The sequence below is a fragment of the Loxodonta africana genome, chromosome 11 (genome assembly GCF_030014295.1).
Source record: "Loxodonta africana isolate mLoxAfr1 chromosome 11, mLoxAfr1.hap2, whole genome shotgun sequence".
NCBI classification, from domain to species: Eukaryota; Metazoa; Chordata; class Mammalia; order Proboscidea; family Elephantidae; genus Loxodonta; species Loxodonta africana.
In genome coordinates, this window is record NC_087352.1 from 48,817,408 (window position 1) to 48,845,305 (window position 27,898).

Consider the following 27,898-nt stretch of genomic DNA (forward strand, 5'->3'; position numbering starts at 1 on the left):
CCTGATAACATGTCCAAAGTATGTATGTAAGACAAAGTCTTGCCATCCTCACTTCTAAGGAGCATTCTGGCTGTGCTTCTTCTGAGACAGATTTGTTCTTTGTTCTGGCAGTCTATGGTATATTCACTATTCTTCACCAGTACCATAATTCGAAGGCATCAATTCTTCTTCGGTCTTCTTATTCATTGTCCAGCTTTCGCATGCATATTAGGCAATTTAAAATACCACGGCTTGGGATAGGCGCACCTTAGTCCTCAAAGTGTCGTCTTTGCTTTTTAACACTTTAAAGAAGTCTTTTGCAGCAGATTTGCCCAATGCAATATGTCATTTGATTTTTTAGCTGTTGCTGGCATGGACATGGATTGTGGATCCAGGTAAACTGATACCTTTGACAACTAGTCTGTAACTCTGCTATTCTGAGCTATAAACCAAAAAAAAAAGACAAAAAACAAAAACCCCAAGCCCATTGCTGCCGAGTCAATTCTGACTCATAGCAACCCTGTAGGACAGAGTAGAACTGCCCCAGAGTGTTTCCAAGGAGCACCTGTTGGATTCGAACTACTGACCTTTTAGTTAGCAGAGGTAGCTCTTAACCACTACACCACCAGGGTTTCCATTCTGAGCCATATATTTTGCAAATTGCAGAGATCCTTCCTTGAGTCTTTGGTGGTCCTCATCATCTGCTCCCCCGCATTGTGGCTAGATGACCGCACTCTGTCCTTGTGCTGTTGGTCCACTGAGCTCGTTGCTGAGGACACCATGGCCCATGTGGCCTCAGGTCTGATGGCTCTCTGCCTTTTCTCTGCCACCAGGGCCTGGTGTTTCATCTTGCAGGGGCTCATGATCCTGTCTACCTAGACATGCCTTACAGCCTTGTCCTCCCTGGGCTCTTGCTGCCTCCCCGCCTGGCAGTGTTCTGGAAGCTGGGAACGGAGACACCTTCTGCTTTGTCTTTCCTCTCCTTCATTCCCAGGCTGTGGATCTCTCACTCTTCAGGGGAAGTCAGCCTCACTTCAGATCTCTGGTCAAAATATTCCTGTTTTTTCCCAGTTGGAATTGACTGAATGGCAACAGGTTTGGTTTTGGTTTTGAACTATGTATCAGGCCCCTTTCTATGTGCCAGGGATGCAATAGGGAGCAAAGCATAGTCTTAGCTCTCAGGGAGCTTACGTTCTAGTGGGGACAATGACAATAAACAAAAAACTGTACTGGAACATCAGCTAGTGATGAGTGCTATACAGATGGAAAAATCAGGATAGTGATGGCGATGCTGCTTTTGGAAAGGTATCAGGCCTCTCTGAATCTTCTAACAGTTCTGAAAATCCTCTAAATTCCTTGAAGATCTCAGGTATTTTGTTGCCCAAGAGCCTGAGAGACTGGAATGCGACTGGTTCTCTTTTCTATTCATCCACATCCCTCCCTGAGGCAGTGCAACCTCACCAACTGCTTGAATGGGGAGAGAGCAACAAGGGAATGTAAGGAGAAAAGTCTCCTTATATGTGGTGTAGTCTCCAACACAAGGTAATGGAAAGGGGAGTGAGATACAGTCACAGCTATTTTAGGGTCTCATTGTACCTCCTCTAAAGCCCCTGATTCCCTCAGCTCAGATATCTGTGTGGATTTGGCATCACTGCTAAGGTGGTGTAGGTTCTTTGGACTTCAGCATGTAATAGCTCTTATTCTCAATAGGACTCACCGCGATTTCAGTGAGCTGGCACAAAGACTGAAGGAGTGCACAAGAGTTAAGCTGCTGAATATGCTAATTATATGTGTGAACCTGGCCTTCATACTCATTACTGTGCTGTGCCTTTCAGAAGATCAGGAAACTCAGAACATTGTCAGATACTAAGGGATTTGAATTTAGAGGAAGCCCAAGGAAAAAAGCAGCAGGAATGTCACTGTTACGGGTTGGATTGTGTCCCCTGAAAGATATGTTAGAGTCCTAATTCCCAGTACCTGTGAATGTGACCTTATTTCAAAATAGGGCTGTTGCAGATTTAATTAGTTAAAGTAACATTAGGTCATACCAGAGTAGACCCTAATCCAGTATGACTGGTGTGCTTATAAAAGACAAGAGACACAGATACCGAGATGCAGAGAGTAGTTGCCATGTGAAGACGGAGACAAAGATTGGAGTGGTGCTGCTACTAGCCAAGGAATGCGTGGCGCTACCAGAAGCTGAGAGAGGCAAGAGAGGATCTTCCCTTAGAATCTTCAGCCACAGCATGGCCCTGCCAACACCCAAAGTTTGGATTTCTAGTCTCCAGAACTGTGAGACAATAAACTTCTGTTCTTATAAGCCACATAATTTATAGCACTTTGTTACAGCAGTCACAGGAAGCTAATATAGACCCCAAGCCCAAGGGAATTGTATTTATCCCTCAGACTGCTCCCTGCATCCCGGTTTCTCAGTTATCTTTATCAAGAGGGCAAGGCAGGAAAGACTGGGCCAGGGATGAAATACAGGTCAGCTTGGAGTCAGCTTCTTCTGGGGCTCCTCAGGTGCCATCTTCCCCCCTATATTTTTAATATCTTCTCTACAAAAAGGCTCAGATCACCTCGAACCTCAGCTTTTCTGTGGTGCTTCAAAGTGCCCATCCTCTTGATGTGCTATAAGCAAGGCTCACACCCAACACTGACCTGAAAAACATGAATGTTGAGCTGGTTTTGTAACCATGAGGGATGTACTTGTTTAGTTAACCTCTGGTCAGATCCCTCGAGTCTCTGCACCTCATGTGGGTGTAGAGACAACAGGGAAAGGGCGGGCAGAGAAGACTCTTGGTCCATGGCTGATCTGAAGACCCTACCGAGGCAGCAGAGACATTGATCATGGATTTCATAGGGGACCCCAGGCAGGGTCCTCAAAGAGAAGTGGAGGCTGGGGACACTTGTCAGGCTGCCGCAGGGAAAGTCCCATGGTAGATGAATGCAGAAGCAGCCCCAGGTTGGTGTCCACTGAGGGACTTTGCAGTCTGCCTCATGGTTAGGGATGGAGGAACAGAGTTTAGGACGCAGCCTGTGGTGACAGGAGAGAGTAGAATGTACCTCAAGGCTTACCACGCTACACACCAGCCGTGGTACCCAGTGATGTGCCACAGGCCCCTGCCTTCGGAGAGACAGGAGCTGCTGACTTTCTACTGTTAGGATTTTTGAGCTGACTCTCTACCTCCTGGCAGCCCTAGGCAGACCAGCTTTGCCTTTCCCACCGTATCTACGTGGTAGAATTAGTACATAAAGAACTAAGTTCTTCCATGGCTCAGTTTATAGCCTCCAAGAAGATGACATCTGAGCCAACCTGTGCTTATCAAACATCTATTTCAAGTATCAAGTACTATTGCAAGCAGGTGTCTCAATCCCTCAAAAAGTTTATAGTTAAATTCTCAGAGCTGGAAACCAAGAGTAGACCTTGATGCACTCCTACACCTCAAACCCTAGCCCTACTCAGCCCCCAAATCCTGTCAATTCTCTATCTAAAAGTTGCCTGAATTGGAATCTTCCTTTCCATCTTTCCAGCCACCGCTGAAGCCCAGGCTTCTTCATCTTACCTGGACCATTGCAATGGGTTTCTTTCTAGACCCTTTAGGCCAGTGTCTCTCTCTTCTAAGACACTGTCCACATGCTACTGAAATGCTCTTCTTAAAACATAAATCTGGGACTGTTTTTCCCTTGTTTGAAATAGCAGCTAGAATGCCATCCCCTATCAACCTTTATACCTGGAGCCCTGGTGGTGCAGTGGTTAAGTGCTTGGCTGTTAACCGAAAAGTCGGTGGTTTGAACCCCTGCTTCCATAAAGATTACAGCCTTGGAAATCCTGTGGGGCAGCTTTACTCTGTCCTATAGGGTTGCTATGAGTTGGAATTGACTTGATGGCAAGGGTTTTTTTTTTTGACGGGGGGGGGGGTTTAGGTCAACATTTGTTAGGCCCTCTTGCCTGTGGGAGTGAATTCAAATGCTCCACGCAACATTCAGAGTTTGTCAAGGCAGATGGTAGCCTTCTTTCCATTTTGTCTACATGCTCCCACACTTTCCCCTCCATGCACCCCACATTCCAGCCTGCCTCGGTGTCTTCATTCATGAGGTTTTCTTGACCACTGGCACTTTTCTGTCCTTGTAGACTAAGGACTTGCCCATCTCCTTACACCAGAATTAAACTCCAAGAAGACACTTTGACGAGTGATCTTCTTTCCCCAGGAGCTAGGATAGAGCTTGGCACATAAAGATGTTTCAACCAATACTTACTGAATAAAGGAATGAAGGAATTAATGAATTCACATGTTAGGCAGCAAATAAGCCAATTTGGTATCTTCCTCTGGTATACTTGCCCCTTCTTCTCTGCCTGAAAGAAAACTAATTTCACACATACGTTTGTTTCTCTCTATCCTAGCATTTACTGTATATGTATGTACTCGGGTTCGATTCCCAGTCAATGCACCTCACGTGCAGCCACCACCCATCTGTCAGCGGAGGCTGGCATATTGCTATGATGCTGCACAGGACTAAGACGGACTAGAAAGAAAGGCCTGGCGATCTACTTCCAAAAATCGGCCAATGAAAACCCTATGGATTTCAGTGTTTTGATCTACAACCTATCATGGGGATGGCAGAGGACTGACAGTGTTTCATTCCACTGTGCTTGGGGTCACCAGGAGTCAGGGGCCAGTGTGATGGTAGCTAACAATAGCAACGTAGTATGTACTTATCTGGCCAGAATGCTACTCTACGAGCTATGTGAGAACAGACACTGGGTCTGATTCCTCTTTGAATGCCCAGAACAAGCACAGGGCCTGACAGTATGATTTGTCGAGCCAAATTAAATCTAGCTGAAGAGGCGAGACAGAAACATGAAACATCAAGTTCCCCCACCCCCTCTACTTTACTGCCTGTACCGCCTTTACAGAGCTGAGGGGGGAAGATAAAATTGCAAATTCGGTAACTTCCCTTTTCTGCTGATACTTAAAAAATTATCTTTCTGAGTCAGCACAGGTATTTTGATACTGCCTTGAGATTTTGGGCATTTTCTCTAAATGATGGTTTAAAAACAAGTGCTTGCACATTTACCATCAAACTGATGGGGTTGAGTAGGAAAATAACCATCATGAGAACTGCTTACCCTTCATCTTTTACATTTCTAGCTCAGGATCTAAATCCAGCCACAAACCTAGGAACCCCGCAGGCACCACCTCTCCATAAGCAGTTGGGAGGACATCCAGCTCAGGCATGGACTAGCCCTGATGAGAACATTCTGAAGGGGCTGATACCAGTTACAGGGGTCTGGAGGGCTGGGGGAGTCCCTGGGTGGTATAAACGGTTAACACACTCGGCTGCTAACGGAAAGGTTGGCAGTTCAAGTCCACCCAGAGGCACCTTGTAAGAAAGGCCTGGTGATCTACTTCTGAAAAATCAGTCATTAAAAACCCTATGGCACACAGTTCTACTCTGACGCACGTGGGGTCGCCATGAGTTGAAATTGATATGACAGCAACTGGTCGGTTGGTAGAAGAAAGGCTGGGCTCCAGGAAGCTGGGCAGTGACCAAGGTAGAGATTCTTGGTTGCAGTGAATTCCACTCTTAGGACAGACTTTGCTTACCGCGGAAGCAGACATAACCTCCTGAACCCAGCCAGCCTCTCGATAATTGCCCGGCTACCAGAATATCATTTTAAATCATTCTCTTCTCAACTCCACACCAGTCAGTGACAAAGCTTCAGTGCTAAGTGTCAGTGGACATCTGGGGACTGTGGGGAGGAAGGGCCAGTAGGACAAGCTGGGGAAAGTATAGGCTGCTCTAGTGGGTTGACTGGTGTCCCTCTCCCAAATTCATTTCGACCCAGGACCCCAGCATGTGACCTTGTTTGGAAATAGGGTCTTTGCAGATGTAGTTAAGATAAAGACAGAATGGATTAGAGTGGGCCCTAAGCCCTATGACCGGTATATTTATAAGAAGAGAAGAGGACACACAGACACACACAGAGAGAAGGATGCCACGTGAAGATGAAGGCAGAAATTGGAGTGATGCATCTACAAGCCCAGGATTGCCAGGTTGCAGGAGAAACTGGAAGAGGCAGGGAAAGATTTTTCCTGAAAGCCTTTGGAGGAAGCATGGCCCCGTGGGCAACTTGATTTCAAACTTCTAGTCTCCAAAACTGTATGAGAATATATGTGTTGTTATAAGCCACTTAATTTGTGACAATTTATTACAGCAGCCCTCAGAAACTAATACAGTTACCAATGGTGTGGATAGGGAATTGCTAGGAAAAAAAAAAAAAAAAGTGGTTTTTCATTTCTGCATACAGGACCTCCTTTTCCAAAGCAGATCAGGACCCCAGGGTAGCCTCGAGGGGGAGGTAGGTGGTGATTAGGATTTTACTGTGGGGAAACAAAGAGATAAAAAGAAATAGGTTTTTTTTTTTTTAAGCAGGACAATAATCTTAAAGCCAGGCTTTGCTTAGAGAGGGGTTTTATAAGTTGCTTTCTTTTTATTTGATCAGATAGTTTTATCTCTACCCATTCAGAAAGAGGAGTGTTCGAGAGGGTGGGCAATGCAACCCAACCTTCTTGCCCTTCAGTTGCACATTGTAATTTTACAACTATGTGCTTATGTTGAATTGGACATCCCCAATCCCATAACCACCTTCTGTTCATGGTGCCCAATATATACATACGTACTCATTGCCACTGAGTCAATTCTAACTCATGGCAACCCCACATGTTATAGAGTAGAACTTCTCCGTAGGGTTTTTTTTGGCTGTAATCTTTATGGAAGCTGTTCACCAGGCCTTTCTTCCATGGTATCGCTGGGTGGATTTGAACTGCCGACCTTTAGGTTAGTAGACAGTGCCCAGCTATAATTGGTACAATTATGCTGCTGTCTTCTGGGTAGTTTTATATTTCACACCTCAATTGTTCATCGCTAAAACAAAAGATGCTTCTTTCTCCCTCTCCCTGCAAAAGAGAACAAATGGCTTTAGTTCAGATCCAAAGAAGACCAGGGCAAACCAAGTTAATGATGGAGAAGTGTTTTAGTCAACTGCTGTCATAAGCTGCCATAGAGTCAGCCCCCAACTCATGTTAATCCCATGAACAATGGGATTTGACCATTGTATAGTCATAGGATTTTCACTGGCCAATTTTTGGGGAGTAGATCTCTAGGCCTTTTTTCTTAGTTGGTCTTAGTCTGGAAGCTCTGTGGGAACCTGTTCAGCATCATAGCAACATACAAGCCTCCACCGACAGACGGGTGGTGGCTGTGCTTGAGGCACATTGCCTGGGAATCGAACTGGCGTCTCCTGCATAGACCGTGAGAATTCTACCACTGAACCACCACTGCCCCCATGTTTTAGCCAGTAGAACCTACAAGTTAGCCAGAGAGCAAGTCTCTGCAGCAGTTTTTCAGGTAGGAGAGCACTGTCTCAAAGAGAACTTGACAGAGAAAGAGAAGAGAACCAGACACTGAAGAGGCAAAGACTTCCTACGTATATTGGCAAGGGGGCATTGGACCAAGCACAGACTGGATGGAGGCTGACTCATTTGACAAACTATTTTTGAACATGTACTGTGTGTCTTACACCATGATAGACACCAAGTCGAAAAAGACTAACTCTGTTCTCCCTCTCGTGGATCTTTCTTTCCCAGGAAGTTTTGTTTCTCCTGCTGAAGGAAGCTGTCTCTAAATCTAATCAGGTAACTATTATTACCTGCTGGGTAATTGTACCCTCATACAATTCTGGCTGAGGGGATATTTTTCGCTGGCCCAGAAGACAAACCTGAGAATGTATAGCTCTCCTGATTACTTACTAGAGGAGAGAGGTGAGATCTCAGGGGATCTTTAAGCTCCAAGCCTCTCGGGCTGACATATTTTTTCCTTAGTCTTTGGTAATGACCCTCTGAGGCAGGATACCTTCCTAATATTTATGTTTATATTGAGATTTTCCAGGTACCAAATACCATCATTGCTGTATGCTTTGAAGCCCACGCCGAACAGGCAAAGGACTGGTATAGTAACCGTGACAAGTATTTCCTGTTTCTAAAGTTTACAAGAACTTGCTTTGTACAATTTATTATTGTTGGTGCAGTACAGTAATTGCTACAAACTTGGTTTTGATTTTGCTCACAGCATGAAGAGGAACTGCGAAGAGAGAGACTGATTTGAAAATGCTCTCCTAGAACCTAAGGTTTAATTTTTTCCCCTTGTTATCCGGTTTGAGACCTGCATCTACGTTTCAGTTTGTGGGGAGTAAACAATACCAGGTTACCTACCCCCAGACTCATGAGTTACATCATAGATTCATCTTGAGGGTCTGTGAGCCCTTAGGAGGGGATTCATGGGCTCAAGGGGTCTGTAACCAAACCAAAACCGAACCCACTGCCGTTGAGTTGATTTCAACTCATAGCAACCCTATAGGACAGAGTAGAACTATCTCATAGGGTTTCCAAGGAGCAGCTGGTGGATTTGAACTGCCCCCCTTTTGGTTAGCAGTCGAGCTCTAAACCACCATGCCACCAGGGCTCCAAGGGGGTCTGTATCCCCTGAAATTATACCCAAATTGCGTGACTGAAATGAGATTTTCCAGAAAGAAGAATCCATAATTTTCCTTAGATCTTCAAAGCAGGTTGTATACCCCAAAAGTTAGTAAACTTGAGGGGAACATGGCCACTGGTCTTCTGTAGCTGTGATGATTTTCATTGGCTTGGACCAGGTCTGTGAACCTATAGAACTCTACAGGATCCGCTTCATGGCCCCTGTGCTGACAACAGTACAGTCTATCAAAAAGATGAAGAAAGACTTACTAGGGTAGGGTAGGGAGAACTCAAGAGCTTAGGGACTGTCTTGGATTGAACTATGTGCCCCCAAAATATGTGTCTACTTGGTTAGGCCATGATTCCCAGTACTGCGTAGTTGTCCTCCATTTTATGATTTTCCTGTGTTGTATAAATCATAACCTTTGCCTGTGGTTAAAGGGGATTAGGGTGGGACATAACACCCTTGCTCAGGTCACATCCCTGCTCCAAAGTAAAGGGAGTTCCCCTGGGGTATGGCCTATACCACCTTTTATCTTACAAGACATAAAAGGAAAGGGAAGCAAGCAGAGAATTGGGGACCTCATACCACCAAGAAAGCAGTGCCAGGAGCAGAGCGCATCCTTTGGACCCAGGGTTCCTGTGCAGGGAAGCTCCTAGTCCAGGGTAAGATTGATGACAAGGAGCTTCTTCCAGAGCCGACAGAGAGAGAAAGCCTTCCCCTGGAGCTGATGCCCTGAGTTTGAACTTGTAGCCTACTAGATTGTGAGAAAATAAATTTCTCTTTGTTAAATCCATCCACATGTGGCATTCCTGTTATAGGAGCACTAGATGACTAAGACAAGGAGGCAGGAGAAGAGGCGGAATCCAGAGAGCTTGTGCTTCAGGATGGTTTGCTGTGCAGCCCATGGTTTCTCCCCTGCCTCTGGGCTCATTCTTGGTTTAGTCTATGTATGATGACGTGTTTGTGTTTTCTTCCCTAAGGGTTTGATCTGGAAGCCTTAGAAGTCAAAGAAAACCTGGTTCCAGCTAGAAGATGAGATGTGAGCCCCATTTCCATGTCTGTGTTGTTTCCATGATAGCAGGTCATAGAATACCAAAACTGTCCACAAACTGGGTGGCTTCACACAACAGGAATGTATTCTTTCACGGTTTTGGATGCTACAAGTCCAAAAATCAAGGTGCTGGCAGAGCCATTCTCCCTCTGAAGGTTCTAGGGAAGAATCCTTTCTTGGTTCTTCCTAGCTTGGTGGTTGCCAGTGATCCTTGGCTTGTAGCTGCATCACTCCAACCTCTCCCTCAGTCCTCACATGGCATTCCTTCTGAGCCCGTGTGCCCAGGTCTCCTTTCTTTTATAAAGGCATCAGTCACTAGATTTAGGCCTCACTCTAATTCTGTATGACTGCATCCTAACTAATCACATTTGCAAAGAACCTATTTCCAAATGAGGTCACATTCCAAGGTGCTGGATGAACATGAAGTTTTGGGGGGTACTATTCAACCAGTGGAGTCCTGGTGGCACAGTTGTTAAAAGCTAGGCTGCTAACCAAAATGTCGGCAGTTTGAATCTACAGGCGCTCCTTGGAAACCCTATGGGGCAGTTCTTCTCTGTCCTATAGGGTCACCATGAATTGGAATTGACTCGACAACAATAGGCTTGGCTTGGCTTATTCAACCAATACAGAGACCTAGAGATCCTCTCTAACCCTCTCATTTTACTGGGGATAAAACAGATTCAGAGTGGTTCAATGACTTCTCCAAAGACACCCTCCTGGAAGGTAGAAAACTAGGAGGAAAGACCTGCAATCTATTTCCAAAAAATTAGCCAACATAAACCCTGTGGATCATAACAATCTGGTCTGCAGCTGATCAGGAAAGGAGATGAGCCATGGGAATCTAGTTCTCTCCCAATTTGCAATCAAATTGATATTTTACAAACTGTGACGTCCCCAAGAAATCAGGACAGGATTGGAACACCAGCTGGCTGAAGATTTCTTTTCTCCCAGCAGGTAATGGAATGAAGAAGTGCAAGACAAATGACAGGGGTGTTCAGGATCAGGTTTTCAGGTTGGGCATTTCAAATGAGTATCAAGCAAGGCACAGACCTCTACTTTATTATGTGTTCTTTTCACATCCCAAGACTTAAGTGAAGCTTCTTGCTGGACAGCCGGGCAGCTCCTAAAAATAAACTCAAGTTCTTGAAATATTCTAGTTTGCCTTTAAGCTTTCTTTGGCTGGGGTCAAGGCTATCTATTTTCGGTTTTACCCCCCTAGGTGGTATGGATTTGATCTATCAAATGACGAATGGTGAGGTTCCTGTGGTGAGAGCTCAGCAGATATTTAGGAAAGGTTAGCCATGGATGAGGCAACAGCAGCCCTGTATGACTGGGAAATGGGGAAGGTCCTATTTGAAGATGGCTGGAACCACAGGAGAAAATTGATGATGTGTAGACAACTATTGAAGGTCACAGCACTATCTGTACCAAGTCCAAATAAGGATGAAAGAACATTAAAAAAAGAGACAGGAGTTAGAGAAAGAAAATTATCTCATGGTAGGACATTTGTGGTACAGGTAGGACAGTTCCAGCTGAAGCAAGGGAACTAAATGGCTTGACTTTCCTGGCCTGTGTACTTGTATTTGGCCTTTGGAAACTCTCCTTTGATTTTATGTCTTCTCACATTTCTCCATACCCTCCCCCACTCCAAGTTCACCTTGCCTCGGGCCCTTTTGATCCTTTGGCATTTTGACCATCCCCTCAAATTCCCTTCCCAGGAGTCACACCCCTTGCCCTCTGTGACATTGTGCTTCAAGTTAATTTCTATCCAGACACTGCCCAGAGCCTCCACAAGGCTCCAGGGTAGGCCTTACCTGCCTTTTCGTTCATCCCTCAGCAATATATTTTTCTCTTGTTATCAGTTAGGAATGCTTTTAGCTGCCGTTAACAGAATAACCAGCTAATAGCGACCTAGAACATTAGGACACTTTCTCACTTACCCAGAAGTCTGGGGGTGGAAGGTCTCAGTGTTGTTCTAGTGGTTCAGTGATGCCGGCAAGCTTCCAAGTTCTTTCTGTGTTTCTGCTTTACCAGCCAGTGTGTTGACTTCTCATTCTCATGCTTGGAGCCTCATGACTAGAAATGATGTTGTAGCACCAAGGATCACATTACATTAAAAGAAGAAGAAAGAGGATATAGAAGGTATCTGCCATAATAAAAGCTCCTTAGTGGAATCCCTCTTATATCTCATTAGGTAGGACTGACCCCTTGGCCCCATCTAGCTGCACAGGAGGCTGGGAGAGTATCTGATTTCCCAGTCTCCTTAGTTGGATGCTACAAGAGAAGAGGGGATTGAGAATGCTGTTGAGTTAGTCAACTAACATTGTCAACCACATTTGTTCACTTTTTTTTTTTTTTTAATGAGTAGAGGAGGTCTATGAGACAGTCTCTGAAATGCTAAGAATGATCTAAGAATTGACACAGATGAAGTAAGAATGCAGCTTCTGGCTCTTGCACTTCAGGAAACTTCGGTGGTGACCTTCCTTTCTCTGTCCTGCAGCAGCACTGCTAGGTTCCATCCATTTGGGCCATCAGCATAACTTGTCAAGAATTGTCATTTATCTTTCCCACGTACACTTTGTCTCTTCAACTGGATTATAAGCCATTTGAGAAGAGGGATCTCATACCACCTTCTATTGTTAGTGACACAAATTCATCTCACACACTTTGCTGGCATCCAGGAGACTCCCATTAATGATGAGGGGTATAACCCTGAACACCATGGAGTGGCCAAAGAGACAACAAATCTTTCCACCAGATTCATGGCAGACACACTTAGGAGGGAGAAGTTTGGAGAGGCCAACAAATGAAAGCAATGTGTTTGCTGGATCAGAGGCATGCTGGAAAGGGGGTGGGGTGGGAAAACACTGAGCAAACGGAGTATAAAATTTCAAGCCTAATGCTGCTTTCTAAAAGGGATTGGGAAGTGTTACTACGTTTGATTTACCCTTTCTCTTCTTTGTATTCATTCACGTGTTTATTATTCATTCAGGAAAATTAATTGAGCCCTTACTCCGGGCTAGGATCTGGAAATTCAGAAATGAGTAACACGGAGCCATCCTTTGACTTTGGAGGGAAGCAGACAAATAAGCAAATGGTCATGTTACGGTGTAATAAGGACCACTGTAGTGTTATTGGAGTTCCTGGGTGGCATAACCAGTTAAATACTCAACGGCTAACTGAAGGTTGGCGGATCAAACCCACCCAGAAGCACCTTGGAAGGAAGTCCTGGCAATCTCTTCTGAAAGGTCACAGCCATGAAAGCCCTGTGGAGCGTGGTTCTACTCCATGCACATGAGGGATCAACGGCAACTGGTATAGTGTCATACCCAAAGGGTCTCAGGAGTGCAGAAGTCCTGGGTTTAAATTAACGGGAGTTTCCAGCCTTTGGTGGGGTTTGTAATAACTTCTCTTACTAGAAAAGCTGGATTGGAAAGGGCTTTTTAGCCAGACAGACAGCTTTAAATCCTCGTTCTGCCGCTACCGTGGGAGACCCCAGCGAGCTCTCCATGAGACAACATCATTTGTCTCATGCATCAGTTCTCAATTTTTCACCTCTCAGCTCTGAATGCACCCTTCAATGGCTGCTGTGTGATAGTGGGATTCCTTTTAGCATTTCTCCTTTAAAGTAAGCAGGATGCTAAACTTTCTCAGTAGAGGGTGCTGGAGGACATTGTAGGAGGAAGAGGATTCCTGCAATTTCCAGTGTCATTGGGGGCTGGTGTTACAGGTGTGTAGAGCCTGCCCAGCTACAGAGACCTGAGCGCAGACCCTCTGTGACCTTACAGCCTTTGTCTACCAGTTCCAGTTGCCATCAGGTTGATTCTGACTCATGGTGACCCCACATGTATCAAAGTAGAACTGTTCTCCACAGGGTTTTCAATGGTTGATTTTTCAGAAGTAGGTTGTCAGGCTTTTCTTCCAAGGTGCCTCTGGATGGGCTTGAACCTCTGACCTTTTGATTAGCAGCTAAGCATGTAACTGTTTGCACCACTTGGGGGCTCCAGCCTTGGCCAAGTGGTAACCTTTCTAAAGTCTTCTGTCTTTGAAAACCAGACCCCTGCATGACCCACTTGCTCTGAAGGCCTCCTGCCTATACTGAGGCCCAGACTCCCTTAGGAAGCCCTCCTATGGCCTGTCCACAGCTTGGTGCACACAGGGCAGTCATTCCTTCTGCAAGCCCTGCACTCCCACCCTATGTCACCCACATGCTCGGAAGTTCTCTGCTTCTGCCAGGGCCTGCACATCCATGCCACTGGCTGCTGATCGCCTGCACTCTGGAAGGTGGCCTATTGCTTGCTAGCAACTCCAGACCAGCCCTGGCCTGGCTAAACCAGGCTACCTGGTGGCCTAGCCATCCACCTTCTCCAATGAGCTCTGAACCTCTTCCCTGTTTGTCCCTTCCTTGGCACTCATTCTCAGCCACGGCTTATGAGAGTCTCCTTAGATCTGTCAAAAATAAGCAACTCAGAACACCACTAACAGATTGCTATGCATTTTTCACAGACAACTTTAAAGTTGGGTAGCTCATCATTACTGAGTAAATCAGTACTCCGATTGATTAAGATTTTATTTTCATCGGGAACTTTGAACAAAAATTTTTTGATTGGTTGATGATTATGTCAGAATACTAAGGTCTTATAAGAGAACAGTATTTGCTCAAACACTGTTGCGTTGCTATTAGGTGCTGTCAAGTCAGTTCTGTTTCATAGCGACCCTGTGTACAACAGAACAAAACACTATCTGGTCCTGCACCATCCTCACAATTATTGCTATGTTTGAGCCCATTGTTGTAGCCACTGTGTCAATCCATCTCCTTGAAGGTCTTCCTTTTTTTTGCTGACCCCCTACTTTACCATGCAAGATGTCCTTCTCCAGGTACTGGTCCCTCCTGATAACAAAGTACATGAGATGAAGCCTCACCATCCTTGCTTCTAAGGAGCATTCTGGCTGTACTTTTTCCAAAAGAGATTTGTTCATTCTTTTGGCAGTCCATGGTATATTCAATATTCAATACTCAAACATTATCAAAGCTTAAATAAGTTACTAAGAATTACAAGATCAGTGAGCCATGCTTGTAAGACCTTTGGAGTCTTAGAAAAAAGACGTGTTTATTAATCATTGACTGTTTTCCAAAAGAATAAGTTTCAAGTGTTTCAGTGAGCCTGACCACCTGAGTACGATTATGTGCAACAAAAACCCAAACCTGTTGCCGTCAAGTCGATTCTGACTCATAGCAACCCTATAGGACAGAGTAGAACTGCCCCATAGAGTAGAGCGGCTCATGGATTTGAACTGCTGACCTTTTGGTTAGCAGCCATAGCTCTCAACCACTGTGCCAGCAGGGCTCCGCAACAAGACAGGCTTCTAAATTGTAGTTCAAGATACAGCTATAGGCACTAGAAATTGTATATACACACACACACGGGGAAACCGTGGTGGCATAGTGGTTAAGAGCTATGGCTGCTAACAAAAAGGTTGACAGTTCAAATCCACCAGGTGCTCCCTGGAAACCCTGTGCAGCAGTTCTACTCTGTCCTATAGGATCACTATGAGTTGGAATCGACTTGACAGCAATGGGTTTGGTTTTATATATATATATATGTGTGTGTGTGTATATATATATACACACGATGGAAACTCTGGTGGCATAGTGGTTAAGTGGTACGGCTGCTAACCAAGAGGTGGGCAGTTCGAATCCACCAGGTGCTCCTTGGAAACTCTACCGGGCAGTTCTAATCTGTCCTATAGGGTCGCTATGAGTCGGAACTGACTTGATGGCAGTGGGCAGTGGGTATATATATGATTATACAGCACACGGGTTTCTAACATTTATTAAGATGACCTTTAGTGTCATGGGCAAGAGAACTGTGTCTTCACGAAGAAAACTTGTAATTTTGTTTCACAGATCTCATAGTGAATCTTCTATCACAGTTAATAATCCTTTATGTTAAACCTCCCTGGTTTAACTTACCGTGGGGTTGCTATCTCCTGACTGGACCCAGACCATTCTACCTCATCAGTAAAGATGAGGCAAAAACATCACTATTTCAGATTTATTTTATGGATCAAATGAGAAAGCCCATAGCTCTTCAGGACTGCTCACTTTTCTCTTTGCCTGAGCTACTAGTGTCTTTACAGTGAACCAGGGGACTAATATGTCATAGAGTGTCTCCTGGGTGCTGGGCAGTCTGCCAGGCACTTGACATGATGATCCTGACTTGCATGTGGTTAGCCCTGGAGGAGGAGACAGAGGTTCAGAGAGGCCAAAGAGGTTACCTGGGGTCAGGTATGCAATATCAGATTAAGCTATGAACTTAGGTCTTTAGTTCTCCAAGTCCACACACCAAGGTGACCTTCTGCCTAGAGCCCCATGCCCTCCTCCTTTCTACCAGAAAAAGAGCAATTTCCCTACGCAACAAAACTCCTGAGTCTCACCACTCACCTGTTGTGACAGTAGAGAAGCAGTGTAAGAATCATTTGTTGGAGTTTTTTCACAAGAAATCTACTCTTAGAAGGTCTGACTCATGTAAAAGATGTGAGTCTGTGGTTTCTCTGTGTGAGCTGACCTCTAAATAAGGCTCGTGTGCAGCCTGTCCTTGAAAGGGATGTTTTAGGCCTTGAATTGTATGTACTGGGTTGTTAAACAATCCTTTTAGAAAATTCCATTGGCTAAAGTCAAACTTACGGAATTTCACATCAGCAGTGGACCAGTCATGGTTTGTTGCTTGAACATAACTTCCCAAAAGGCAGCAATCTGTTACGTTCACTGATGGGGTTTCATAAATGCTTAAAACAGTACCTGGTATGTAGTAGATTTTCAATAAATGTTTGCCGAGTGGGTGAATTTACACAGCCAAGGATTCACCATATTTGTTTTCATATGAGGCATCACTGAGTTTTTTTAAAGTAGGATAAAAAACAAAAACAAACCAAGAGCAGAAAGGAGTGAATATAACTTAATGAGAATATGACTATTTTGTAAGTGAAGGTATGATACCACAGCTATGATGATATAGCCCAGTTGCCAAACTCACCCTAATCAAAACTTACTTGTCCTGTGGTCCATCTTCTCCACAAATTATTCCTTTTCAGGTCCGGCCTATTTATTACTCTGTTGATGTGGTAGTGATCAGTAATGGAATGTGTTATGGATTAAACTGTACCCCCCACCACCAAAAAAAAAAAAAAATGTTGGAATCCTAACCCCTGTACCTGTGGATGTAATCTAGTTCTGAAACAGGGGTTTTTGTTATGTTAATTAGATCATACCCAAGTAGGGTGGGCTCTAAATCTAGTCACTTCGGAGTTATAAAAAGAACAGATTACAGACAGAGGTAAACCCACGGGGGAAGTCAGAGGCCATGTGAGAATCATCTACAAGCCAAGGAATCAAGAACACCTAGGAAGGTATCAACACAGCCAAAACCCTGACTTGGACCTTCAGTCTCCAGAACTGTGAGAAAATTAATTTCTGTTCTGCAAAGTCACCTACTTGTGGTATCTCTGTTACAGCAGCACTAAGAAACTAAGACAGGCGGGTAAGAATAAACATACTCTCCCAGTCAGTAACATGGTGACTTTTTAACTGGAGCCCTTTGGAAAAAATTGCCTAGTGCCAGGCAGAGAATTCCACACATGCAGGCTATCCCATAAATGTCTGTTGGCACTGTGAGAATGTGCTGATGGCAGAACCTTAAAATAAAGGGCTGACTGACGCAGGTAGTGGAGATTCAGGCAGTGTAGGAAAGCCTGAGAGGGAGGGAGCAGTGTTTTTGATTGGGCAGCCTCTATACACACCCCAAATCAGGACCAAGAAGCTACCCATGCTTTCTGTGCTTAATAGTTTGGTATATTTTTCACATGTCGTTGTCAGGTCCCATCAAGTCGATTTCGACTCCTAGAGACCCCACGTGACAGAGTAGAACTGCTTCAACGGGGTTGCTAGTCTGTAGTCTTTACGGAAGCAGATCACTAGGTCTTTCTCCCGCAGAGCTTCTGGATGGGTTCGAACCTCCAACCTTTCAGTTAGCAGCCAAGTGTTCAACTGTTGTGCCACCAGGGCTCTAGTTCCTTATAAAAAACCTGACCCACAATGGCAAGTGAAGAGAACAATTTGTACATGTGTTATAAATGTTCAGGCATAGAGATGAAGCCGTACATACACACCAAACGCCTCAGCACTGTTATAACAAAAACAAAAAAAAACTTGTTTGTTTCCCAGAAATTATCTTTCTCGTTTCCCCCTTTCCATTTTAATGTGATGAGAAAGAGAAGGCGTATAGAAAGAGAGCAAATAAATTTTTTCCTTTTTAGAAACACTAGATGTGTAACAGCAGCACCCCTGCTTGTGGTTAAACGTCTGATTTAAAATGGGGTTGCCCCTTACCCAGGTGTAAATCTATCCACCTACAGTCACCTGATCTTCGACAAAGGCCCAAAGTCCACCAAATGGGAAAGAGACAGTCTTTTTAACAAACGGTGCTGGCAAAACTGGATGTCCATCTGCAAAAATGAAACGGTCCCTATACCTCACACCATACATAAAATGGGGTTGGCCCAAAGTGGGGAGCAGATGAAAGGCCAACCATTTCAGGTATAGAGGCTTAATGAGTGAAGCTGGGAACAGCTGTCTCAGCTGGCACATAGTTCATTCAGTTATTCATTCTTTCAACAGCTATTTGTAGAGCACCTGTTGTTGTTGGTTGCCCTCAAGTCGACCTTATGCATAACAGAAGGAAATGTTGCCTGGTCCTGTGCCATCTTCAGGATGGTTGGTATGTGTGGGCCCATTGTTGTGGCTATCGTGTAGTACCTTCCAACATAGAAGGCTCATCTTTCAGCTCTCTCTTGGACAGTGTTGTGTTGTGATCCATAAGTCTTTCACTGGCTAATTTTGGGAAGTAAATTGCCAGGGCTTTCTTCTTAGTCTGTCTTAGTTTGGAAGCTCTGCTGAAACCTGTTCACCATGGATGACCTTGCTTGGTCTTTGAAACATCAGTGGGTTAGCGTCCAGCATCACAGCAACGTGCGAGCCACCACAGTATGACACACTGACAAGACAGGTGGTAGACAGAGCACCTACTGTGTGCTAATTGCTCTAAAAGGCATTGAATACAACATAGAATGAGAGCTCCATGTAGCCAGCATTTCATCCATTTCGTATTCCTATTACCTGCAATACTCTAGTACCTTGGAGGCATTCAAAAGATGTCGGTTGAATTGATGAATGGTCCCAGGCCTCATGGAGTTTATCACAGGAAATTATACTCTTTCCGTTTGTCCAGTTAGCTTTTTTCTTTTTTGTTGATATGTTTTAATCATTAATTCTTTTCATGCTCAAACTTTGGGCAGTGAGAGACCTTTCAGCTAGTTCCTGTGATTTTTTTTTCCCTCTAGCTTTGTTGTGGTAAAATATATACAACGAAAGCTTGCCATTTTAACCATTTTAAGTGTACAATTCAATGACATTAATGACATTCACTGTGTGCTGCAACCATCATCACTGTTCATCTCCAAAAAGTCTCCCATGGCCCCCAGTGGAAACTCAGCAGCCCTCAAGCAACAACTCCCCATTTCTCCCTTCCCCCAGCCCCTGGCAACCACCAATACTCATCTCTGTGCATTTGCCTGTTCTAGATATGTCATATATGTGAGCTCACACAATATTTGTCCTTTTGCGTCTGACTTATTCCACCCAGCAGAATGTTCTCAAGGTTCGTCCATGCTGTGTTGGGTGTCAGAACTGCATCTCTCTTTAGGGCTCAATAACAGTCCATTGTGTGTACAGACTGCATGTTGTTTATGAATTCATCTGTTGATGGACACTTGGGTTGTTTCCCCTTTTGGCTGTTGTGAATAGTGCTGCAATGGGCATTGGTGTTTGAGTCCCTGCTTTCCAGTCTTTGGGGGTGTATACTTAGGTCAGTTAGCACTTTTGTGCCAGTAAAAACTGAGTTAAGGGAACATCAGAGGTAGCTTTCAAAAGAAAATGAGGGGGTCACATGCAGTCTTGGGGGAGTGTGGAAAGGGATGTCGTTAAGCTCTTGTCTTGTTTCCCACTGGCTGTGTGTACAGGGATTGATCGCAAGGTAGTAAGATGATCCTCACATGTGCTTTGTGGAAGTCAGTGACAGGACTAGGGTTGCTCTGTGTACATGAGTGTTTCAGTTCTGTCTTGTACACTAGGAGGGCAGGCTCCATCTCCTCCTCACTCTGAGCCCAGCCACCTGTTCCCTGCACGTCTGAACGGGGATGCTCCAAAGTAGGAGTCCTGGGGGCAAAGGTTCTGCTGCTTTCAAAAATTACAACAAGTCCCTTCTCCTTGGCTGGACGTAATCTTATTTTGTTTTAAAATAATCAATGAGCTAAAAGCTTCCAGAGATAAGAGCCAGTTAAAGAGTTTACTGCTTCCTTGAACAATAACCAACATCACACAGCACTCAAATAATACCAGGATGGGCTCCATTCTCAGAATGTGGCATTTCTTTTCCAGCTTCCCTCACTCTTTTCCTCCTTCCCGCCCTTCTTTTCTGTCACTCTTCTCCCCCTCTTTCCCTCTCTGTCCTTCCCTCTCTCCTCTCTTTTCTTACTGTTTGTCGCAACTGCTAGGCAGTGCCGATGGCCAATCCTAACGCTGTTGCTTCATTAGAGGTGAGTTCAAAGGCCAGGCTTCTCTGGTCTTTAGTAACATCCTGAAACAGCAAGGTGTCATACTTTTGGGACAAAGTAAGACACTGCTACTTTGCAAACACTGCATATTTCATTTGTTATAATCATGTGGCAGTGATCTTTCTAAATAGGTGCACACAACTTTTATGGCTTACTTGATCATAATAGCTAACATTTCATTTGTAATTTCTACCTTTTTTTCTGAGAGAGAGGAAAAAAAAAAAATAATGAAATAAACTATGATCGCCAGGAGGCTTTTTGCTTATAAGGGGGAATTTGACCAAGGGCCCCGGAACACACAGTTGACTAAATTTGCAGTTCTCCAGGAAGTCTTTAAGACCTAAAATGCATTTGGGGATTAAAGTTTGGATTCTGATCATTCCTGTTCCTCTTTTCCATTATTACTGTCACTGAGGGTTAACACTCCTCCAGCGATTGCAGTTATGGCCCACTATGGGCTCTCCTAGGAACAGTTCTCTCAATATCACTTTCCATCTTCCTAGGTGCAAATTCAGGAGAGAGCTGAGGAGAAAGTCTCTCACAGCCAGATGCCTGCAGGGGAGGAGTCCCCACCCACTGGGACCACAACGAGCTCCCTCCCCAACTTTAGAGGGATCCACAAGGAAAATGCGTCATTGGCCCAGTACCTAGAGGTAGAAAGCTGTACTCGAAGACCACAGCATGAAGAACAAGGCAAGGACAGAGCAGACAACACACCTGGCGGCCCCTGGGGAGACCTGGAACATGTGCTGAGCATCTCAGAAGCCAGTAGTGAATACACGTCCCTGCGTAAGGACACCATGCATGTCCCCTGGCATGGCCACACTGACCTCAGTGAGCCCAAGGCTCCCTCTGTCGCTTCCCCTGAGCCTATAAACACCATCCTTGCCCTGGAAAATGTGTATGTTGGGCCAAGCAGCCGAGAAGCCACGTGTGGCATGGAGAGTTTTAAAGCAGGTGGCCAAGGACCATGTCGTGATACCATGGATTCTTCCGTTGGCACACCAGTTGATAAACATGTGCCTGAAGAAATTTGCTCCATGAACTTAGAGCTGGTGGATGGTCAAATCAAAGCATGTGACTTCTGTTCTACTGATGACAAGATGCTGGAAGTCCTTTTTAATACACAAAGTTCTGAGCCCCCACAATCCACATTCGAAAATGGCAAGGATAGAAATTCAGCCGTGCCACCTCTTTTTATCAGCACATTCACCTGGAACATTTCACAAGAGGCCCGTGAAGGGGCCACAGGAGGCAAGGTAGCAGAGGTGGAGAATTCCACCTCCACATTGGCCTGCATGAGAAGGACTGACCAGGAGAGGCCAAGCCCCAGCCACTCAGGAGGGCTTCTTTCTTCTAAGAACAACTCTTTTTTGCAATTCAAAGGAGGTGGGGAGAGCCCCAGTACCTGTGCCAAAGACACCATAGACACAACAATCAGTCATAGTTCGGTTGTGACTTTTCCTCAGGAGAAGCCAACAACATTAACTGCTAAAACTGAGAATCTTCAGGCTACCAGGGAGAGTGAAGATACATCAGCTATTACCATTGCCATCAAAGTCCACCCAGCCAAATACCTTCCTGCTTCAAATGCTGAAGACAACCACACAGATGTCACTGAGGAGAGCTCTCCTCAGGCACCAGATGAAAATGTGTTACAATTTCCTTCCAGTGTACCTTCCAGTCATATTTTAAATAGTTCCACAGCTGAACTTATAAAGGAGCTGCCTTGCATGGCACCCAGTGCACCAGGAACCCATGTCCACCAACTCTCAGAGGGAAAGGGATTCTGTAGTGATTCCCCTCTTCAGCTTGGTAACCAAGACAAGAGCCAGACAGTGGACAGAGCAGCCCACAAAAGCCTTGTAGAGAATTTCCAAGAAAAAGGTAGTGAAACAAAGCAGAGGCTCTACCCAGAGAGCCTGCCCTACCAGGATTCTCTTTCTGAAAATGATTTACAAGAAAATTTGCCCAACACATCTGCTACACAAGAGGAAATAAGCTCGGCGCCCTTGGACCACTCACCAGGAAACTCCAGGGAGGAAAGAGCGCAGAACTCAGGCCTGGGGATGATTATCTCTGTGGTGGCTGAAGCTACTATGGAAGAAGACAGTCAGGAACAGAGCAAAGTTCTGCCTATCTCTAAAGATCTGGAGAAGTCTAAAGAGATTGGACCAGGATCTGGGGCACCAGGCAACAAGCTGAAGATTATAACTCTAGAATCTTCTGTTTCAGAAATCTGGCCACAAAGACAACTGACAGAATCTGAGTGCAAGGAATCAGAAGCCATTCCCATGGTCTGGGCTATGTCTGAAGTTCTAAAGGCAGATGCTTTGGTGTGTGAATTGGACTCCCCTGAAATAGTAGCACCAGCTAGCAGTCCTCGGTGTGAAGCTGACTCAGCCTCTGCTAATAACAGAGAAATCCATGGATGTCAAGAATCAGCCAGCAGTGATGATGGAAGGAGCCTTTCTTCCCAGTATTTGAGCCAACTCAGACTCCTGGAGTCATCTGTGGACCCTGTAGATGAAAAAGAGTCATGTACCATGAATATACTCTCAGAGGCTTCCAAACCTGGAGGGAAGGAAACTATTAACAATATGAGTCAAAACCAGAAGGTAAACCAACTCAGGGTGGATCACCCTGCCTTCTTTAAACAGTTGCTGACCTGCCCTCAAATCCTAGAGTCCTCTGTAGATCCCACTGATGAAACAGATGTGCTGGAGTGGGCCAGGGCTGACCAACCAAAGCTGCCTGAATCCACACCAGGGCTCATCAAAGAGGAGAATCAATTAAATGATGAAAACTTGGGCCAGAAAGTAGAAGCCCAACCTGCCATTTGGCAAGTTCCATATCCCGAGGCAAGTGGGGAAACCATTCCAGGTAAAAGGAGCATAAACCAAAACCAAGAAGATAGTGAGAGAGTGGAGGCTGAACAAAGTAAATACCACAAAGCAAAAGTGGAAGTCCAACCTGCCACTTTGCAAGTCCCATATCCTGACAAAGGTGGGGAAATAATTCCAAGTGAAGGCAGCATTCACCAAGTACAAGAAGGCAGCGAGAGAAGCTTTGGGGAGGCTGCACAGAGCAAACCCGGCAGAGCAGAAGTAACTTCCCCCACTTTACCTCTTTCTAACTGTCTTGTAATGACTCATGTGTCTGTTGGAGTTGACGCTAACTCCACAGGCCAAATTCATGACGTCACCGAAAATTGCGTAGCTGAGCCCAGAAACCATCAAAATGTATCTTCTGATTCAAAGGAAACGGGAAGACATATTGAGGATGAGTGTGCTAAACATTTATCTTCTCCTAGTGGTCTTACTCCGTTACCTTTTACTTCATCTCCTGAAGGGAGCTGCACAAACTTCTCAATAAGCAACAGATCCAAGGAACCTAAAATAGAGAAGCCTCAAATTGGGGAAACCAAACCCCCAAACTCACCTGGCTCGCCAGCCATGACTTGGGCCTTACTTTCAGAGGACACTCCTCAGTTCCTGCAGGACCCCTGTCAAAAGGGCTGCACCCTGGGCAGCGTGAAAAAACCCAGGGAGGAGGAGACGCCCAGCCACATGGCGACCAAACCTGGCAAATTTCCAGGGACCTGGCCAGTGGTAACTGGATGCGAGGAGGCCAAGAAGAAGCAAGAAACCTCTGGAAGTGGACAGATAGCTGAGGGAGTAAAGAAGAAAATTCTGTCCAGGGTAGCAGCCCTGAGACTGAAATTGGAAGAGAAAGAAAATGTCAGAAAGACCTCGTGCTTTCATAAAAAGATTCCTAAACCCGAAGTATCAGTATCATGCACAGATGAAAAGAAAGACCAAAAAAAGCTACCTTGCAAAAGAGAAGGAAAAGGTGAGGCTCTGTTGCTTTCTATACTGGTTCGTTTGGGTTTGGTACGGCTGGATGGCCAAGTTTCTCTTTCCTCCTGATTTCTTTGCAGTTCTGTGGGGCGTCCACCAGGTGGGCATTGATACTGTGGTTACAGCCAAGTGGCTTGAACACATAGGTCAGAGGTTCTCAAACTTGAGTGGACATCAGAATCACCTGGAGGGCTTGTTAAACTACAGATTGCTGGGTCCCACCAATATAGGTTCTGGTAGTACAGTGGTTAAGAGCTTAGCTGCTAACCAAAAGGTCAGCAGTTTGAACCCCCCAGCTGCTTCTTAGAAACCCTTTGGGGCAGTTCTGCTTTGTCCTGTACTGTGGCTATGAGTCAGAATCGACTCAATGGCAACGGGTTTGATTTATTTTTGCGTGAGTCAAAATCGACCAGACAGCAATGGGTATGGGTTGAAAACCCAGAGGTCTGATTCAGTGGGTCTCAGGGTAGGGCTCAAGAAATTGCATCTCTAACAAGTTTCTAGGTGAGGTTGATGTTTCTGATCTGGGGATCACACTTTGAGAACCACTGTTAGAGGCCGTAGGTATGTTTAGGTCCCTGGGTGGCATAAACGATTTGAGCTTGACTACTAACATAAAGGTTAGCAATTCGAACCCATCCAGCAGTGCAATGGAAGAAAGGCCTGGCATCTGCTTCCATAAAGATTATGGCCAAGATAACCCTACAGGGCAGTTCTACTCTATAACACACAGCGTCATCATGAGTTGGAATTGACTCAGCAGTTTGGGTTTGGTTTGATAAACAGCAAAAAGAAGACCCAAACCCATTGCCATTTAGTCAGTAGTCAATCCCAACTCATTGACCCCGTATGTGGTAGGTATTTTAATTGAGGGAGCATAATTAAGATGCCTTTCTGTTTGGTTATCCTTTTTTGTTTCTTAATTTTAAAACAAGATAAACAGAAGCACTAATCAGTGTAGCTAATTCGTATAATTAAATAGACCACACTAAGAGAGATTTAAAGAAACAAACATTTAGGTACAATTGGGATTCTTTAATCTTTAAATTTTATTTAAAATGGCTCAATTTTAACCTTGATTTTTTTCTTCCAAATTTGAATATAAAAATTTTTTTCCAACTTACCCTCTTCATTTTCTGAGTCTAACATCCTCTGGGATCTCCTTGTTTCTGGTTTCAGACCTCTTGTTGTGTGCTGTCGAGTCAGTTCCAACTCCTAGCAGTCCCATGTACAACAGAACGAAACACTGCCCAGTCCTGTCCCAACCTCACAGTCATTGCTATGTTTGAGCCCATTTTTGCAGCCACCGTGCCAGTCCATCTCATCGAGGGTCTTCCTCTCTTTGGGTGACCCTCTACTTTACCAAGCATGATACCCTTCTCTAGGAACTGGTCCCTCCTGATAACATATCCAAAGTATGCAAGACGCAGTCTCGCCATCCTTGCTTCTGAGGAGCATTCTGGTTGTACTTCTCCCAGGACAGATTTGTTCATTCTTTCGGCAGTCCATGATATATTCAATATTCTTCACCATAATTTAAAGGCATCAGTTCTTTAGTCTTCCTTATTCATTGTCCAGCTTTTGCATGCATGTGAGATGATTGAAAATACCATGGCTTGGGTCAGGTGCACCTTAGTCCTCAAAGTCCTTACTTTTTTGTTTTTCAGACCACTAGAGCCTCCAAAACCCTTATAATTGTTTCTGCTTTGCCCATGGAATCATTTCAGCCTTCAATTCCTTTCCATAACCCGATGCTGAAGAAATCCATGAAAAATTTTAGCCTCTTATTATATCAGAGCTCATCTTTGCCTTCCCGTGAAACTTGGTAGAAGTTGGAAGAGAAAATATTACAGTGAGGTGACGTAGTCTGTGTGCGCTGGAGTGGGCTGAATGCCGCGGTCCTCTTTAGTTCAACGGGAAAAGGTTCTCCCTTAGCCAGGGTCCTCAGCCTTAGAGGTGGGTGGTTGTTATTCCCAACCCACACCAAATGGGCCCTTCACCCTTGTTGCACCCAGGGTTAAAAACAAACCTGCCTTCTGAAGAGTTTGGAGGTATCCAATGGCGTTGTTAGTTCATATGCTTTTAAACATATTTAAAGAGAATGAAGCGATATTTTAAAAGACCCTCAGCAGTGGTTTCAGCCCAGGGGGAAACAATCTACTTGGAATTTCTGCACACGATCATTCAGGTTACCTGTGGGCAAAGTGACAATCCAGGCAGCTAGGTGCTGTTGGAGAGTTTGATTTTTGTTACAGCACAGCCTCCCCAAGCACCTAAGGACTGCACAGACAGAAAATACGGCATTCTGGGAGGATGTGGGGCTAACGAAGCAGGTACAAGTCAGGGTGGTGGGCCCCATCTGGGAGGGCCCTGCCAGAGGCAAAGGGGGAAGAGCGTCAAAGACTCTTCCAGCCCAATATGGTAGTAAAGGACTGTTAATGATAATGTTAACCCATGACACGGAGTCCATTAATAGGCAAAGATGATGAGCTGGGGATATAGGCAGGTGTGTTGGCCTGTGTGGAAGAAGCCGTAGCTGAGCACAACATGCATTCAGAACCAGATTCCAAAACCAAAACCAGACCCAGTGCCGTCGAGTCAGTTCCAACACATAGCGACCCTATAGGATACAGTAGAACTGCCCCACAGAGTTTCCAAGGAGCGCCTGGCGGATTCGAAGTGGCGACTCTTAGGGTTAGCAGCTGAAGCACTTAACCACTACTCCACCAGGGTTTCCAGAACCAGATTACTTGGGTTCAAATCTAGTCTCTCCCAGTAACTGGGTAGCCTTGGATAGCCTTACTGGGTAGCCTTGGGTAGCCTTACTTAGCCTCTGGGTGCCTCTTTTCCTCACCTGTAAAATGGGAGTACAGTTCTGCTACCTCCAAGGTATAAAAATGCAAAGCAATTTGAATGATGCCTGGCCCAGGGGCAAACCCTCAGAGTTGTTACCTACTGTTTTATTATTATCATTCAATGAAAAACAAGGAAATTTCTAGGCTAATATTATGCACATGAAATAAATTAAGAATTTAGGTCAGACGCAAGATCATTGTATCTGGGTTGATACTTACCTAGTATTAGAAGAACGAGCGGTTCCTATATCCCAGCCTCTCCTCTCTGAAGAACCCAGAGCCTCAACTGGAAGGCAGAAGCCCTCGGAGAGGAAGCAGGCAGAGGACGTCCACCTGAGTGACTCTCCCCAGTCGGCCCCTAAATGGGCATCCAAGGCTAGGTTTGCTGCCACGTGGGCTGTCCTTACCCTATCGTCTTTTCCTTTCGCAGCCCCTGGGTGCCGCCCCTCCCCTTTCTTGTGTGGGGATTTTCTTTGCAAGGAAAGATAGGAAGACAGGTGCCTGGAACGTCGGCACCCACTTTTTAAAGATTACAGCTCCCCGTCCTAACTACAAGCCAGCTCCAGGGATTTCTACCTGACTTGGCAAATAATGGCTTGACCAGTGTTTTCATTACTTTATGAAGGTCATCCCTTTTTATATGGTGCCTCCAATTAGTTGTGGTAATTAATGCAGTCAGTGAGTATTTAATAAGGATCTGCTGTGCGCACTAATCTTTATACATCAACACAGACGATCACAAGAAACAGGAAACATGATTCTCTTCCGGCATTTAACGTTTGGGCTGCGGCATTCAAAGGCCCTGCCCTTCCTTTTCACTCCTGGCCTTCCCACTATTCATCATAGGTTTCTATCTATGGACCGTTTCCTTTCAGAATCTACTCCACCAGCAAGCAATCAAAAGTTTGTGTGTGTGTGTGTGTGTTTTTTTTTTCCATTGT

General features: G+C 45.0%; 1 protein-coding gene across 5 annotated transcripts in view; it reads left to right on the forward strand.

The window, feature by feature from the left end:
- Window positions 1–27,898, forward strand: part of ALPK2 (alpha kinase 2) — a 138,659-nt gene that overhangs the window by 78,949 nt on the left and 31,812 nt on the right. For 4 of the 5 annotated variants that reach the window (XR_010323444.1, XM_064294462.1, XM_003406707.3 and 1 more), the window contains one exon: window positions 20,746–24,094. Coding sequence is in view for 4 of the 5 variants with exons in the window: in XM_064294462.1 (XP_064150532.1) it covers window positions 20,746–24,094 (3,349 nt within the window). In the remaining variant the exon portion in view is untranslated. Of the gene's footprint in view, window positions 1–9,494; window positions 9,560–20,745; window positions 24,095–27,898 lie in introns of those variants that run through there. The other variant, XM_023543752.2, reaches the window with a different exon arrangement.